The 15,773-nt window shown below is 38.8% G+C and overlaps 1 protein-coding gene across 3 annotated transcripts in view; it reads left to right on the forward strand.

Annotated features, from left to right (window-relative positions):
* SGIP1 (SH3-domain GRB2-like (endophilin) interacting protein 1) overlaps positions 1 to 15,773 on the forward strand; it is a 233,732-nt gene that overhangs the window by 105,623 nt on the left and 112,336 nt on the right. For all 3 annotated transcript variants that reach the window (XM_010850276.1, XM_010850274.1, XM_010850275.1), the window contains 3 exons: positions 3,724 to 3,780; positions 8,913 to 8,967; positions 9,661 to 9,836. In XM_010850276.1, coding sequence (XP_010848578.1) covers positions 3,724 to 3,780; positions 8,913 to 8,967; positions 9,661 to 9,836 — 288 coding nt within the window. The remainder of the gene's footprint in view (positions 1 to 3,723; positions 3,781 to 8,912; positions 8,968 to 9,660; positions 9,837 to 15,773) is intronic.

The following is a 15,773-nucleotide window of genomic DNA, read 5'->3' on the forward strand; positions in this document are numbered from 1 at the left end:
AGTTAAATAAATACCTATTTTTTTTAATTTTTAAAAATAAAATAAAATTCAATTCTTCAGTGACATTTGCCACATTTTAAGCACTCCATAGCTACTTGTGGCTAATTGCCACCATACCGGACAACACACATACAGAACATTTACTTCTTCACAGATAGTTCTATTGGATAGTGCTATTCAATAGGGTTCAGAGAAGGCAATGGCACCCCACTCCAGTACTCTTGCCTGGAAAATCTCATGGACAGAGGAGCCTGGTAGGCTGCAGTCCATGGGGTCGCTAAGAGTCGGACACGACTGAGCGACTTCACTTTCACTTTTCACTTTCATGCATTGGAGAAGGAAATGGCAACCCACTCCAGTACTCTTGCCTGGAAAATCCCATGGATGGAGGAGCCTGGTAGGCTGCAGTCCATGAGGTCGCTAAGAGTCAGACACGACTGAGCGACTTCACTTTCACTTTTCACTTTCATGCATTGGAGAAGGAAATGGCAACCCACTCCAGTGTTCTTGCCTGGAGAATCCCAGGGACAGGGGAGCCTGCTGGGCTGCCGTCTATGGGGTCGCACAGAGTCGGACACAACTGAAGCGACTTAGCAGCATAGGGTTATTTACAAAGTGAGACAAGTCTATCTCAATGGCAAAAAGATAATATTTAGGCAGTATTTCACATGTCTTTAATACTTCTCACCAAAGAGCACAATGTGGCCATGATCTGACCTTGGAAAAGAGGAGCATCCACAGTTAAAATTAAGAACTTTGATGAATGTATAATTGAATGCAATTTTACTACACTTATTGATCTAACCAATCATATTATCTGAGAGGAGATAATAAGCTTGACCAAAGTAAAATACCTATTAAAACATGATCGATATTGCTATCAGCCTTGATTATCTTTAAATAACAGTCATATATTCAAGTTTTAGAAGTGATTCATGTAAATTGTGGATTTTAGAAAATATAGAAAAGAATTTTAAAAATACATACCTTTTACTTCAAGAGAAAAATCACTCTTTATATTGAATATGTTGGTGAATAGCCAATATTGCTCTAAATATTAAGCCTAATTTTTATATATTTCCCCACTTAAATTACATTCTTCCATGGTTTTACTCTGTTTCCCAATTGAAAATCAATAGAGCCATTACCTCCATATCACCACTATGAGCTGCTTAAATTGTTAAACTGGGAGAATTGCTTCTTTAGAGTTTTACCAGAAGAATTTCAACCAGGTTCTACATTAGCTCTAACTTGATAATTTCCACTTGCAAAACCAAATATATTTGTAAGAATTCACTAGGGTGAATGATGCTCAATTATTAATTTCTCTAAGAGAACTGTGTGTATATGTGTGTGTGTGTGTGTTTAATATCGACCCAAAAGAATGTACTATTATGATTTGTTGTTTGTGTGTAGTATTTATGTTTAAAGTGTTATTATTTTAAAAGAAATTTCTTTTTATAGGCTTTGCTTTCTCTTTATCACAATCTTCCATTGGTTTCCATGGAAACTGAGAAACTTTCCCTCAGCCCAGATCTAGAAAATTCAAAAAATTGAGGAACTTTGTATTTCTAATATTGTCAGTAAAGAAATACACACACTCATTTTGTCTTTATTTAGCTGAACCTATCAACTATCCTGGTCTTGAAAGGCTTTGGTTACAGAGATGAGATTATCATGGAAGCAAACGTGTAGAACTTCAAAAATTTTGAACTCAATAATTTATCTAATCTCTGGTTTTTAGATAGCAATTCTTTGTAATAAAGAATTAAGGACTAAAAGATCTATTAATAGTACTATACTGATCACAGAATTCATAAGTTTAGTTTTTTGAGATCAGCTTAGTTCATTCGATTTCCCATTACCCTAAATTACATTTGTATTTTGAATATATTATATATGCCTTATAAGGCAGAGAAGGCAATGGCACCCCACTCCAGTACTCTTGCCTGGAAAATCCCATGGACAGAGGAGCCTGGTAGGCTGCAGTCCTAAGGCTGGGGTCGCTAAGAGTCGGACAAGACTGAAGCAACTTAGCAGCAGCAGCAGCGTTATAAGGAGGATTTGGAGAGTTTTGCAAGGAAGACATATGCAAACATTGTTAAAGTAGAAATTTTAAAAGAAAACAAGTATGACAAAAAGGAAGTAAGAACCATGCCATTCACCACGAGAGAGATTTTTTTATTATGAGATGGCATGTCCTCAAAAGTAGCTTCATAGCTTATACAGGTGCAAAGTTGATATGGCAAGTTTTTAAAACAACCTTCGTTCAAATAGCAAAGAATATCACTGAAGCACTAATGCAATGAAGGGAATTCTATGAGAAGCTTAAAATGATGTAGTCTGATTAATCATATAATCTTTGTCAGGAGCAAGACAAAGAAGAGGGCTATGGGGCATGGGCCCTTTGTCCCAGTGTGTTGGTTGGTGGAGGCAGGACAGAATTTGTGCATTTGTAAGTTCTAGTGCGGTGTTGGTATATGGGAAGAGACAGGAAAATAATGGACACATTATCTATTCCTCACACACTATTTCCCCTCACTCAACTACTGCTAATCCTTAGAGCGCCCAATCAACATGCAGTATCAATCAATGATGATGTTACTAGGTTACCTCTGATTTGGTTTTTTAGTGATCCTGCATGCATAGATGAAAAGGTTTCTTTTCCTACCTACTTGTCAAATGGTGTCAGCTGTTAACATTGTAGCTCAACCAGCCTTCATTTGTGATTGCAAAATTAGGTGTCCTGTCATCAAGCCTCATTCATCAGCATCCGATGTGTGTTGTTGTGAGATCCACAAGTGCTCAGTGACATATCATCGCTCTATGTGCTAACAACAGGAATGTTATTAAATGGACTCTCCATTACCGACCTCATCTGTGTTTTTATCCTTTGCTCACGAGAAATAGAGAATCCTAGACATTTCGGTTTGAATGATACCACATCCTTGCTCAAGTTCTCGTGGCCATACGTGTCATGGCAGTACCAGGGCCAAAAATAGAACTTTAAGATAATTCTGAGAGAATAATGCTGATGCCCAGTCCTCTCATAATGATGTGTGCTCATGGAGGCCTAGGATGCATGGATGATAGAAATCCACAATTAATCCTCAAATTTTCTTTTAGTAATTTCATAAGAAAAGTTACTTGAAAAGAACATCAACACTATTTTTTAATACTTAGAGGCTGAGTTAACTAATTTGAATCTGATTCCCTTTATATTTTATCAAGGATGTTTAGGAAAACTTGAGTCAGTGTTAGAAAAGCTGGAAGAAGATGAATTAATGACTTGGATGAATATTCTCTGGATGTGTTGGAAATAACTGTGTATGAGAATAACGTGGGTCAAAATATTTCCATTTAAATATGTACATATTGAATACATCTGGTTATATCCCCTGAGGTATAGAGGATTAAATAATACATAGGGGCTGCTGATTCTTTAGTAATTATATAACATTTGAGTAGCTACTTGTTAATATCCCTATGCATGTCCTACAGTCTTTTGTGAAGTAAGTGTGTAAGTTCTTTTATGCAGTGTCATGGCAACTCAAGTTACCATTCAGTTACACCAGTGTGGTTGCTTAATAGGCTGCTCTAATGTGTCTTTCCAGTGCTGGATTTTGATAGCTCTTGCTAAATGCAGATAAGACAAGTTTTCTTTGTTTATTTTTTATTAATGCAAATGTTTCTTTTCTAAATGTATTTTCAAATTTATTACAGAAGAAAAGCAATGGAGCACCAAATGGATTTTATGCAGAAATTGATTGGGAAAGATATGTGAGTATCAGATTGTTTTTATAAATATTTCAGTGTGAAAAAGAGTCGAGGCATGCTTATATTTAAAATAGAACATAGAAATAAGGGAAACATCTCATTAGGAGGTGCTGGCACAGGTAGCCTGCTATAGAGGCTAAGAGCACTAGAGTCTATTAGACCTGAGTTTGAGATCTGGCCCCTCCATGGAACAGCTATGTGTGGCTTTGGTTATTTGCTGGCCACCATAAATGAAGTCAGTAGTTACTTTATAGCATTATTGAGAGGATTCAATGAGCTAACTATTTGCAGAATATTTCAGTAGCCTGCCTAGCCTGGCATACATGTTCAAAAAACACTTTTTAAAATATTAACTCCAGATATTCAATCCTAATTATATTGATAAGCAGCTTTGAGTATTGCGTCAAGTCAGTTCATGTCTAGGCCTTGATTTTGCAATGTCCTAGTCTGTTCAGGTGGCTATAATAAATATGCCCAAAACTGAATGGCTTATAAGACAAACATTTATATCTAACAGCTTTGGAGCCTGGGAAGTCCAAGATCATGATTCCAGCAGATTCAGTGTCTGATTGAGTGCCCACTTCCTGGTTCATAGAAGGCACCTTCTAACTGTAACCTCACTGTGGTCTCTTTTATAAGGGCACTAATCCCAATCATGCAGTCTCCTCCCTTGTGACCTAATCACCCCCAAAGGCCTCACTTCCTAATACCATTACCTTGGGGTTTGGATTTCAACATATAAATTTGGGAGCAATACAAATATTCCTACCATAGGATATGATAATTATTCTAGCCTCATAGTACAGATTTTTCCCAAGTCAAATGGAAATCAGTTGTTTTTTCCCAAGGAGTGAGGGTGAATCCCAGTGGAGACCTAAACTCTCCTTGTGATTCCCCCAATAGCCAGTTAACCTCATCACGACACACTTCACCAGCCACAACAGGATGGACAAAATTGCTCTTATATTTCTAGTCATAGAAAACATACAGGCCATATTCACATCAAAAATCACTTTTATTGCATACCAAGTGCCTAAATTCATAATTCCTACAAAATGGCTTTATATTTACAACTTAGGTGACTATCTGACCTAACCTCCTCTTTCATAAAAATTAAACTTGATGTTAATGCATTTGCACATTTGTTAATAATAAGAATTTCATTTTTCTAAATACCACCATTCATATTATGACATGCTACTAAATTCTTGCCACCTTTTTGTTGTTCAGTTGCTAAGTCATGTCCAACTCTTTGTGACCCCGTGGACTGCAGCATGCCAGGCTTCCCTTTGCTTCACTATCTCCCAGAGTTTGCTCAAACTCATGTCCATTGAGTCAGTGATACCACCCAACCATCTCATCCTCTGTCGACCCCTTCTCCTCCTGCCCTCAGTCTTTCCCAACATCAGGGTCTTTTCCAATGAGTCAGCTCTTCAAATCAGGTGGTCAAAGTATTGGAAGCTTCAACATCAGTCCTTCCAATTCAGGGTTGATTTCCTTTAGTATTGACTGGTTTATTCTTGCTGTCCAAAGGACTCTCAAGAGTGTTCTCCAGCACCACAGTTTGAAAGAATCATTTCTTCCGTGTTCAGCTTTTTTTAATGGTCTAGCTCTCCCTTCCACACATGACTACTGAAAAAAACATAGCTTTGACTACACAGACCTTTGTCTGCAAAGTGATGTCTCTGCTTTTTAATACACTGTCTAGGTTTCTCATAGCTTTTCTTCCAAGGAGTGACCATCTTTTAATTTCATAGCTGCAGTAACCATCTGCTGTGATTTTGGAGCCCAAGAAAATAAAATCTGCCACTGTTTTTTACCACCTTAGAAGGTGAATACTACATTACCTGCATTTTATAGAAAGGAAAACTGAATCTTAAGAAAATTCAATTATTCATGCCAGCCATACACTCCAGAACATGTCATTCTGTCAACCTCATTACCTGGTCTTCCCTTATACCTGTTTCCCAATGTTGAGATCTTTTTTATATTTTCCGCAGTTCAATTCCATAGATCTATGATAGCCCCTATGTTACCCCATGGGCTTCCCTGGTAGCTCAGCTGGTAAAGAATCCACTTGCAATGCAGGAGACCCCAGTTCAATTCCTGGGTTGAGAAGAACCCCTGGAAAAGGTATAGGCTACACACTCCAGTACTCTTGGGCTTCCCTGTTGGCTCAGATGGTAAAGAATCCACCTATAAGGCGGGAAACTTGAGTTTGATCCCTGGGTCAGGAAGATCCCCTGGAGGGGGGCATGGCAACCCACTCCAGTATTCTTGCCTGGAGAATCCCCATCGACAGAGAAGCCAGGTAGGCTACAGTCCATGGGGTTGCAAAGAGTTGAACATGACTGAGCCACTAAGCACAGCACAGCATTTTACCCCACATCCAAATTGTTCATAAATAATATTATAAGGGAAGTTACTAAATATATTCAACAAGGGTAATTTTTTTCTCAAAATTAACACTTTTTCACCTAAAAAGAATTTTGTTGTATTTTGTAAGATTTTGTAGAATTTTTATTATAACAAAAATTTTGTTATATTTTATAGACATCTTTAATGCGCAGGAATGGGATACTCTAAGCAAACAAGAAGCATTATAATTAAAATACAAAATTATTATTGATTATTCATCAGTATTTGATTATTGATGAATAGTCAAGAAATACTTGATTATTCATCAAGTATTTCTGATGCTCCATCCAACCCTAAACCTTAGTGCTATCCTTAACAACTTGTGAGTGTTTAAAGGAAGCAGAATTTCCCTCAAATTTGCTTAGTCCTAAAAGTTATTCAGGTCATAGAGAATTGTGGCTATAATTATATTAATACACTAGACTCCACATTCTTTAAGTAATAAGAAAGGTTTTATTCTTAATAGACTATATCACTGTGTTTTTGGCAGGGAAGACCTAGGGATGGATGTGGGCTTTAAGCAAAGCTCTAAATTTTAAGTAAGGTTTAACTGACTTCATATTTGAGGGAAAAGACTTTCAGACAAAAAGGAGGACTTTTATGAAGACCCAGAAGTGGGAAGAAGCTTGCAGTGATCAAATCTCATATGTCAACAGTGGGAAGAAGGCCGTGTGAGAATCAGACAGGGCCTTGTGGGCTATATAATGGGCTAGGTTATTATTCTAAGTGCAGTAAAAAGGCAGGTACAGGTTTTTAGCAGGAAAGTAAACTTAATAATCTTGCACTTAAAAAAAAAAAAACAACTAACTTTGAGTACTGAGAGGACAAAAGGGAGATAATAAATGCTCAATAAATGGAGGCCTTTCCATGGCACTCAGGCCCTTTTCTCTCTGTGGTCATGGCATATATGTTGCTTCAGTGACTCCAAGATCTCTCTCTCCAGCTCTGTCCTCTTTCTTTCAGTCCTATAACCTCAACTTCAGGAGGCCACCTTTGAACTCTGCCCCCTCTTCCCCTCTCAAGCACAGAGTATAGTCTCAAAACACCTGGGGTCAAGACCCAGGTCTGTCATTTGCTATATGTATTTCCTAGAGAAATGGCATCTGATTTGTCTTAGTTTCCTCCCTGGTGGATGGGATGATTCTTTCCATGTATGATTGCTATGAGGCTTCCCCGGTGGCTCAGATGGTAGAGAATCCACCTGCAGTGCAGGAGACCCAGGTTCAATCTCTGGGTAGGGAAGATCTCCAGGAGGAGGAAATGGCTACTCACTCCAAAATTCTTGCCTGGAGAATTCCATGGACAGAGGAGCCTGGTGGGCTACAGCCCATGGAGTCACAAAGAGTTGGACACAACTGAGCAACTAACACACACACACACACACACACACACACACACACACACACACAACTGCTATGAAGAGTCAGTGAAATAAAATGTAGGTCATGGTACTCGCCATATAATAGGAACTAAAATATGACAACACTAAACCCAATCATGCAGACTTTTATCTTTCTTACCTTTTTCCTAAAAATGTTAGTTGCCTCCTGTTAGAATGAGTTCAGCCAGGAATACTTCCAGGATTTGATGGAAGAAATCTTGGAATCTTCTTGAACATTTCCTCTCCTTTTTCTCCCATGACCAATCTGTAACTGAGAACTCACAATCTGTCCTTCCAAATGTCCTCGATTCATCCCTTCCCAAAACCAACAACTTGGTCCTTCTTAGCATATCTCACCTGAATTGTTGCAAGTATCATGAGTTAGTTTTCCTTTCTCCAGTCCCAAGTCTATCCTTAGCATATTTTCAACACCTCATGATTCTGCTTTCAGCAAGTGCTGTGCTGTCACTCAGTCATGTCTGACTCTTTGCAACCCCATGGACTGTAGCCTGCCAGACTCCTTGTCCATGGGGATTCTCCAGGCAAGAATACTGGAGTGGGTTGCCATGCCCTCCTCCAGGGGATCTTCTAATCCCAGGAATCGAACCCAGGTCTCCCACATTGCCGACAGATTCTTTACCATCTGAGCCACCAGGGAAGCTTTCAGCGTGTCCCACACTAATTGAGAAGCTGCAGTAGCCATGTCAAGTCCAGACTTTTCCCCTAGAATGTTGCCTGGCCCCCACCCCAGTCTTCTTTTCCATGGTCTTCCTCCCCCATACAGCTTCCTCTCGAGTCCTGTCATCTTCATCTCCCTCTCCCTTTCACCGTGAGAATCATACTGTCCAATCCTGCCTTGGTGTCTTGGTACAATCTCTTCCTCACCACGGACTCCCCTCTCCTCTCCATCTGACCCAAAAGGCACACAAAGACTCCCTGATTCTTCCAGATCTCACAAACTTCCTTTCCTTTCAGACCCCTATCAGTAATATTTTGTGTTTTGCCTTTTTTTTTTTTGAATTTTTGACTACCAGAATACAGACGAAAGATAATTTGCATATTGTATCCCCACCATGTTGCTTAGCATAATCCTTGGCTTATATAGGAAATGCATGATACATTCTCTTCGAGCATTTTCTTTCATTGACAATTGGCTTCTAATTTATTTTCCCAATAGGAAGACTCTCCAAATATCCTTGAGTAAATTTATAAACGTATAGCATTCAAAACAAGAGGCACGTCTATATCCTTAACTAGATGACTCTTGAAGGAATGTGAGTAATTTCTTTACCATTGTCAGGACAATGATTGTTTAATGTGCATTTGTATTTTATAGAATTCCCCTGAGCTGGATGAAGAAGGCTACAGCATCAGACCTGAGGAACCCGGCTATATCCTTTCTTTATATTTTAATTTTAATTTCCATTTGCTTTCAGAAAGCAGGATGATAAATTTAGGATTTGCAGAAGTGCCGAAACCCAAGCTTCTCAAGTCCTGTTGTCACTAGTATTAGAGATGAATAAACAGCACAGAGAACAGCCTGATCACTAACAAGCAGGCACTTTGCCTTAATCTATTCATAGGAAAGAGAGAGAGGAGAAAGAGAAAAATTGCGCTGAAAAACAACTGTGCAAATTATGGGTGCTGGGTTGTCTTCTAAAATCTGATATGATAACACTACTTATGGTGGCTGGGAGTTAGCTCTGGCTTGTGCTTTCCCCACAAACCATCTCTGGTCCGAGCAGGTCACACTCTGAAGCACAAAAAGTCATCACAACCTTCGCTGAGTAGCCTTCCTGTCTGCTATGGTGAGAGGAAGTTCCCATGGGCCTGTGAGTGCTGAGTGTACACACATAATGGACTTTGTAACCATTGCTCCTTGAAATTTGCCATCCTTAATCATGTTCCAAGGAAAGGTGGATACATTCTGACTCTTTCCTGCTTTGCACTTTGAGTTTTGTTTTGCTTTGATTTTCTGCCACCCAAGTGTGCTTCAGCTGCCTCTGTGCTATCGTTCTTGTCTTATACTCATCATTGCCTCTGAGTAGAAAAGACAGAGTTATGCATCTTTAACTGTGTTCTACCTACCAAAGGAAAGCACTTTTATTCTTCGAGCGAATCAGAAGAGGAAGAAGAATCACACAAAAAGTTTAATATCAAGATTAAGCCATTGCAAGCTAAAGACATTCTTAAGAATGCTGCAACTGTAGATGAACTGAAGGCATCAATAGGCAACATTGCACTTTCCCCATCGCCGGTGGTGAGTGGCTTTTTATTTCAAGCTTTGGTGAGGTTGGACTGACAGCTGTGCTCTGCCCATACATGTTAAGTAGATCAGAAACTCTCTAAGCTGATAGCTGCAATAGTCATGATTTTATGAACCCTGTAAACCTGAAACAGCTCATTCTAGCTATGGAAAATTATGCTTATTTTATATTGCAGTTTTTGTGCTTTTCAAAGTGGGATCATGTTTGTTTTTGACGTTTTCCTGCAAGCATTTTTCAAAGGAGGAAAAAATAACAAACATTATCCAGACTTACTTCTGAAACAATTAAAAACAATATGAAGTGCCGGGGACCAGCCCTGGCTGATCCAGGGTATTCGAAGGAGAGACGGCATAGGCGAGGATCAGGATACGATAGCTTCAATTAGATATTAATTAAAGATATAAAGAGTAATAGAATAAGGATAGCTCAGTAGGAAAATTCAGTGGAGAAAAGAGGCTGAGTAGCTTGGTTTACGCGGGAGACCAATAAAACTTCAAGACAAGAAGTTTGCACCACTTACGTAGGCCGCAGGCGTCCTTCCGTTCTCCCGAAGGAGAGGAGACACTGAGGCCTCCCCGGTCGGATCTTAGAAGCCCAGGCATAGTTAGTAAGCATGGTGGGTTCCACGCTCCAGATGGAGACTCAGCCAGAGTGAGAGAGAGAGCGACATGGGGAGACCAGTATTTCGAGAAACTGATCCCAATTCTTTATTTTCCAGAGTCTGTTTTTATACACTAAGATGTTATACAAAAGTCACGTGGGGACAGCAGTCCTGACTTTTATTAAAGTCAGGTGCTTCACACAAATGTATACAGAGGTCTTAGGGGTGTTACATCATCTTCTGGCCAGGGGGGCCTGCTGACAATTTACGACCCGCTCCTTGTGACAGTGGTCAGTCAATCAGGACACTTATTTCTCCAGGGCTGATTATTCTCAAAACAGACGCCACCCAAGTAAAGTTACATTCCTACAGGGTGAGGGTGTAGTGGGTTTTAGTTAAGGAAAGAATTTACTTAGCCTAAGGTCTAACGTGATTAATATCAAAGGTTAATACTTATTTCTTCTATATATTCATTAATGTGTGTAAGGGCAGGGGATGTGGAGACTTAGCAACAAACATTGGCTCAACAAATGAAAAACCCTTCACCAATACAATTTCTAATCAGCCCATTATACTTATACTAATAGTTTTCTAACTTTTCTAAGGAACCTGTTTTTAGAAGATTTAAAGCATCTTGTGCCTCTCACGGTTGGGAGGCTGTGAGCAATCACATGTGGCCGGACGAGCCTGTCAGGCAGGCTAGAGAACCTTCAGAGGAGTTTGTAGGTTAAAACACTCTTGTCACGCCCAGAAGTTTTTATTGACTGGAGCTCTAGGTTAACTCCTTCTCCGAAAGAGGTGGTGGGGGACAGCCCCCTGTAAAGTCAGAGGTGTAGGTGAGCACAAAGTAGTAAAGTAGGCAGGCTCTGGTTATGGGGGTAGACGCTCGAGGATTTCCAAGGGGACTCCTGAGGCTCGATCCCGCCTTTGCGTATGTCGAGCCTCCTTCCTCATGACCTTTGCCATGGGCGGAGTACCTCACTCTGGCCCCCAACAATGAAGTTTACATATTTACTAACAACGATTTTTAAAAACACATTTTAATGTCTTATTTTATGATGCAACACATAAAAACTCATGGAAAGAAAACCAAGGAGATTGCTTTCTTTAGGGAAAAATCCTTTTCATTGCCAATGCTTCAAAAAGAAATATTAATCTAATATAATAAACCATAGTCTAAAAAGATATTAAAACTCACAAGCTTCATTATATTTTATTATCAAATTGTCATAAAGACTCTATTTAGGAACCCCAAATACAGATATGCCTTATTTATATTAATCAAATTGGTATTTTTCTGCAATTTGTACTTCTTTTCCAATTCTCATCTACTAAATTTCTCTAGCTGCATTCTGAGTTCCAACAATTACAGTGTTTTCTCTATAGCGCTTGATAAATGCTGCAATTGTTTTCTAAAAATAACTGTGAAGAGCAGACGAAGGCTCTTGTATCAGGAGCTAATATATTCTTAGCTTCTTGGCATCTTCTTTAGAGAGATGTGATCTCCCAGCAGCATTTCCCATGAATGAGATAGTTAATAAATGCTGGACCATTTTTTCTATGCTTCTGGAATATGTCAACTAACATTTCTATAAGAGTTGTAATCACCCATCCTTTGGGTGCCTGCCTGGGATGGATAAAATCTCTAATGATGCTTTCTTTAGTGCTTATAATGGCTTTTACCACTACTGTTAGAGTCAACTAACATGATTGCTAATAGTAATCAACCACAGCAAATAATATTTCAGATAATTTTTAATCATGTACTCACTTGCCATCTTAAGATGTCTTCTTGAAAAGGGAGTCATGACATGTATGTTTCCTTTCCCTTCTGCAATGGAAGGTACAAATTTTAAACTGACATATTGGTCTGTAATATAAGCAGTTTGTAGTAACAAGGACATGTGCACACTTTAAATGTGCACACTTTCACTTTTCAGTTGACATCTTTCAAATCATTTTTTACTTACTAAAATATTTTTATTAATTGTAAAATTTTATTTAAATGATTGAAACCAATTTATATTTACTTCTGTTTAGGGTGTAATAGACAGTGGGGCATTGGGGAGCTACCTGGATAAGTGTAAGAAGGCAAGTTCATGGAATTCAGTGAACAAATTTACATGAAATAAAACTTATTAGAAAGATTCCAGGCATGTGGTATATATTTTCTGAAAGCTAGTTAGAAGAAATCCTTTCCATCAAAGAGAATATCTCTTCATATATGATTCACTTTGTTGTACAGCAGAAACTAATACAACATTGTAAAGCAACTATACTCCAATTAAAAAAATAAAAAAGAATATGTGTACTCAAGTCATCTGGTAGCTATTCCTCCCACTCCATATGTTGCTAAGGGTATAGCAAGGAGAGTGGCTGTCACTCTGAGCTCTTCCCAACACCTGTTTTTAAAGTGAGACATTGATATGATGTGGTTAAGACTGACAAAAATAGAGAAACAGTGCAAAAACTAAATTGAGACACCCAGAGAAAGTCATCCCAGGGTTAGGCAGACCAGTAGCCCCACAAACCAAGAAAGCCTGGGACCCTCCCCCCCAACCACTACTGCCCTGACATTCCCAGCCAGCTCCCTCTAATGTGAGAACCTACCTCTGTCATTACTATGATTCCCAAATATCCATGATTTTTGACAGTTAGTGTAAGAAAATGAGCTGTGATTGTTACTTTAGGGAAAGATCTGCATGTTTCTAGATAAACATAACTATAAAGAGAGATTAGAACTGAAAAGATATTTGTGCCTTTAGAATCCTTGTCCTTGTCTAGATAACCCATAACATAGGGATATTTCACAAAGGACATAAATAGAACTTTATCTCCAGAACCGGATAAATGGAAATAACCTTCTGAAATCCAGTTAGTGCCAGGATAAAAATAAGCAATGTTTTGTACAACTTTAGATGTTTCCAGCCACGCAATCAAATGTTCATACATCTACACTTAATTCAGGTACAAAAAGAGAAATAGGACCTATACCAATTAAGAATATATCAGAATATTTCTTTTAGGTGTTGGTTCTAATGCCACAAAAGCATCAGTTGTTACACTAATAGAGTTAAAGAAAATGGTAGGATTCACAACAATGGCTGATGTTGAATTTCTGATTTCTATTTCTTTTGAAGAATTTTAAGACAAGGTTGTGTTTCACTTCTTCTTTTCATCTACCTGTAAATATGTAGTAATGAATTGTAACCCATTTGATATCTCTTATCATGAATTTATTTTCACTTTATTTGGATAGGTTTACTATATATACTTCATTGTCAAATGACTTGATAAATGAATAAAATGAATGGATGTATGAATGAATCATATATATCTATTTGTATATACAATATAAACAAACCTATATGAAAATTACTCCTCCCTAAAAAAGAAAGCTTCAGCAACATAAAAAATCAGAGTTTTAGCTGCTAGCAAAAATCCTACTATATTGACAAATAAACATAGTTCCAGTCCAGATCTTACCTTGGCCCTTGATTTTTATATAGAACTCAAGTTTTAATATGGACCAGGACAAGGCAGAGCACAAAAAGAGAGAGAGAGAAAGGAGGATGCAACTCACAATCAAAAGATGCTAATTTCTATTCTTCTCATGTTGTGATCTCCTAATAAGATATCATGAAAGCGTTAGTCACTCAGTCGTGTCCAACTTGTTGTGACCTCATGGACTGTAGCCCACCAGGCTTCTCTGTCCATGGAATTCTCCAGACAAGAATACTGGAGTAGGTTGCCATTCCCTTCTCAAGAGATCAAACCCGGACCTCCTGCCTTGCAGGCAGATTCTTTGCCATCTGAGCTACCAGGGAAGCCCTAAGATATTATACTAATAGGTTAAAGAAGGAAAATCACCCAGGTGAACTAGGGATTCAATTAGTTTTGAATTAGTTGTTGAATTAGGGATATGTATGAGTTGGAATATTGGTAGATCCGCTTCACCAGAAACCAAAATATTAATAGTCATGGCTTAAACAGAATAGATGCTTTATTTCTATTCCACATTGAAGTCAAAGCAGGATGGACTGTAGCCCACCAGGCTCCTTTGACCATGGAATTCTCCGGGCAAGAATACTGGAGTGGGTTGCCATTTGCTCCTCCAGGGAATCTTCCCAAACCAAGGATTAAATCCGTATCTCTTGCCATGTCCTGCCCTGGCAGGTGAATTCTTTACCACTGACACCTGGGAAGCCCAGATACACATATACCCAGCTAAAATCCCAGGCTCTGTTATTAGAAGACAAAGGAGTGAATGGATACTGGTAGACATGGACAGTTTCTGTGTCGCTATATCTTAAATAATCTCAGAGTAATGGGAAGTGGGATTTTTCCATCTATTTTAAGTTATTCCCCAAACTTATTGAAATGAGGAAATTTCCTTTTAAAGATTTCTAATCACTGATTTCTAAATACCACTGATGTTATCCTACATACTAGCCAGCAGCAGAACTAAAAAATACCAATTTCAGTTAAATATCAATTTATGTGATTGATACAGATTCCTCCAACAGTAATAGTGCTCCCTCTATCTTACAGAATTCACTGCTTTTTGAGAGACTGCCTCATCATTGAGAGAAATGTGCTAAACCCAAATTAAACCCAAATGCTGTCTCTGTATAACTTTGGTTCATGTTATAGTTGTGCTTTTTGGAGGACTGGACAGAGTTCAATCCAAAGGGATTGGACTGTCCAAAAGGACAGAGTCCCTCCTTTTCTCATCAGGTTTTCCATGAAGCATATTATCTCTAATTCCAAGTTTAGTGTGAAAGATACTGGGCTCAGTATTGAGGGGTAGGGTGGGCATAGGGTGGAGGTAAACTGTTTTGCGTGTCCAACAACAGCCTCAGCTAATCATCTGAGGAAGTCTTGAGCTAGAATGACCCTTCACAGTTGTTCTAAATTGGGCTGAGATGAATAATCATTTTACTGCTACATCAATCAGTGCTCCAATATGGGCTGGCTAAGAAGGGGCATGACCTTGGCCAAGGTGGCTCTCTGCAACTGGGTCAGACCCTGAAGTGTTGACAGATGAAGGCTGTCTGCCAATGGCACTCTTAACAGCTGTGTAAAACACCCTTCTGAAGACAAATCTACATGGCACATTTTGGCACCTAGGGTTACCACCTTCTCTTCCAAGTGTTTTGTGGTCATTTGTTTAAATAATTTCTTATAGAATCTTAAGAGGTAGGCATATAATAATTGAAAAAGCCAGTGTCCAGACAGCAGGCCCAGGTCTGCCATGTTCTACCTGTGTAAACTTAGATGAGCTCCATAATTGTTCTGAGATTATATTTCCTTTTCTGTAAAGGAAGGA

Source organism: Bison bison, unplaced genomic scaffold (assembly GCF_000754665.1).
Source record: "Bison bison bison isolate TAMUID 2011002044 unplaced genomic scaffold, Bison_UMD1.0 scf7180017864290, whole genome shotgun sequence".
Taxonomy (NCBI): Eukaryota; Metazoa; Chordata; class Mammalia; order Artiodactyla; family Bovidae; genus Bison; species Bison bison.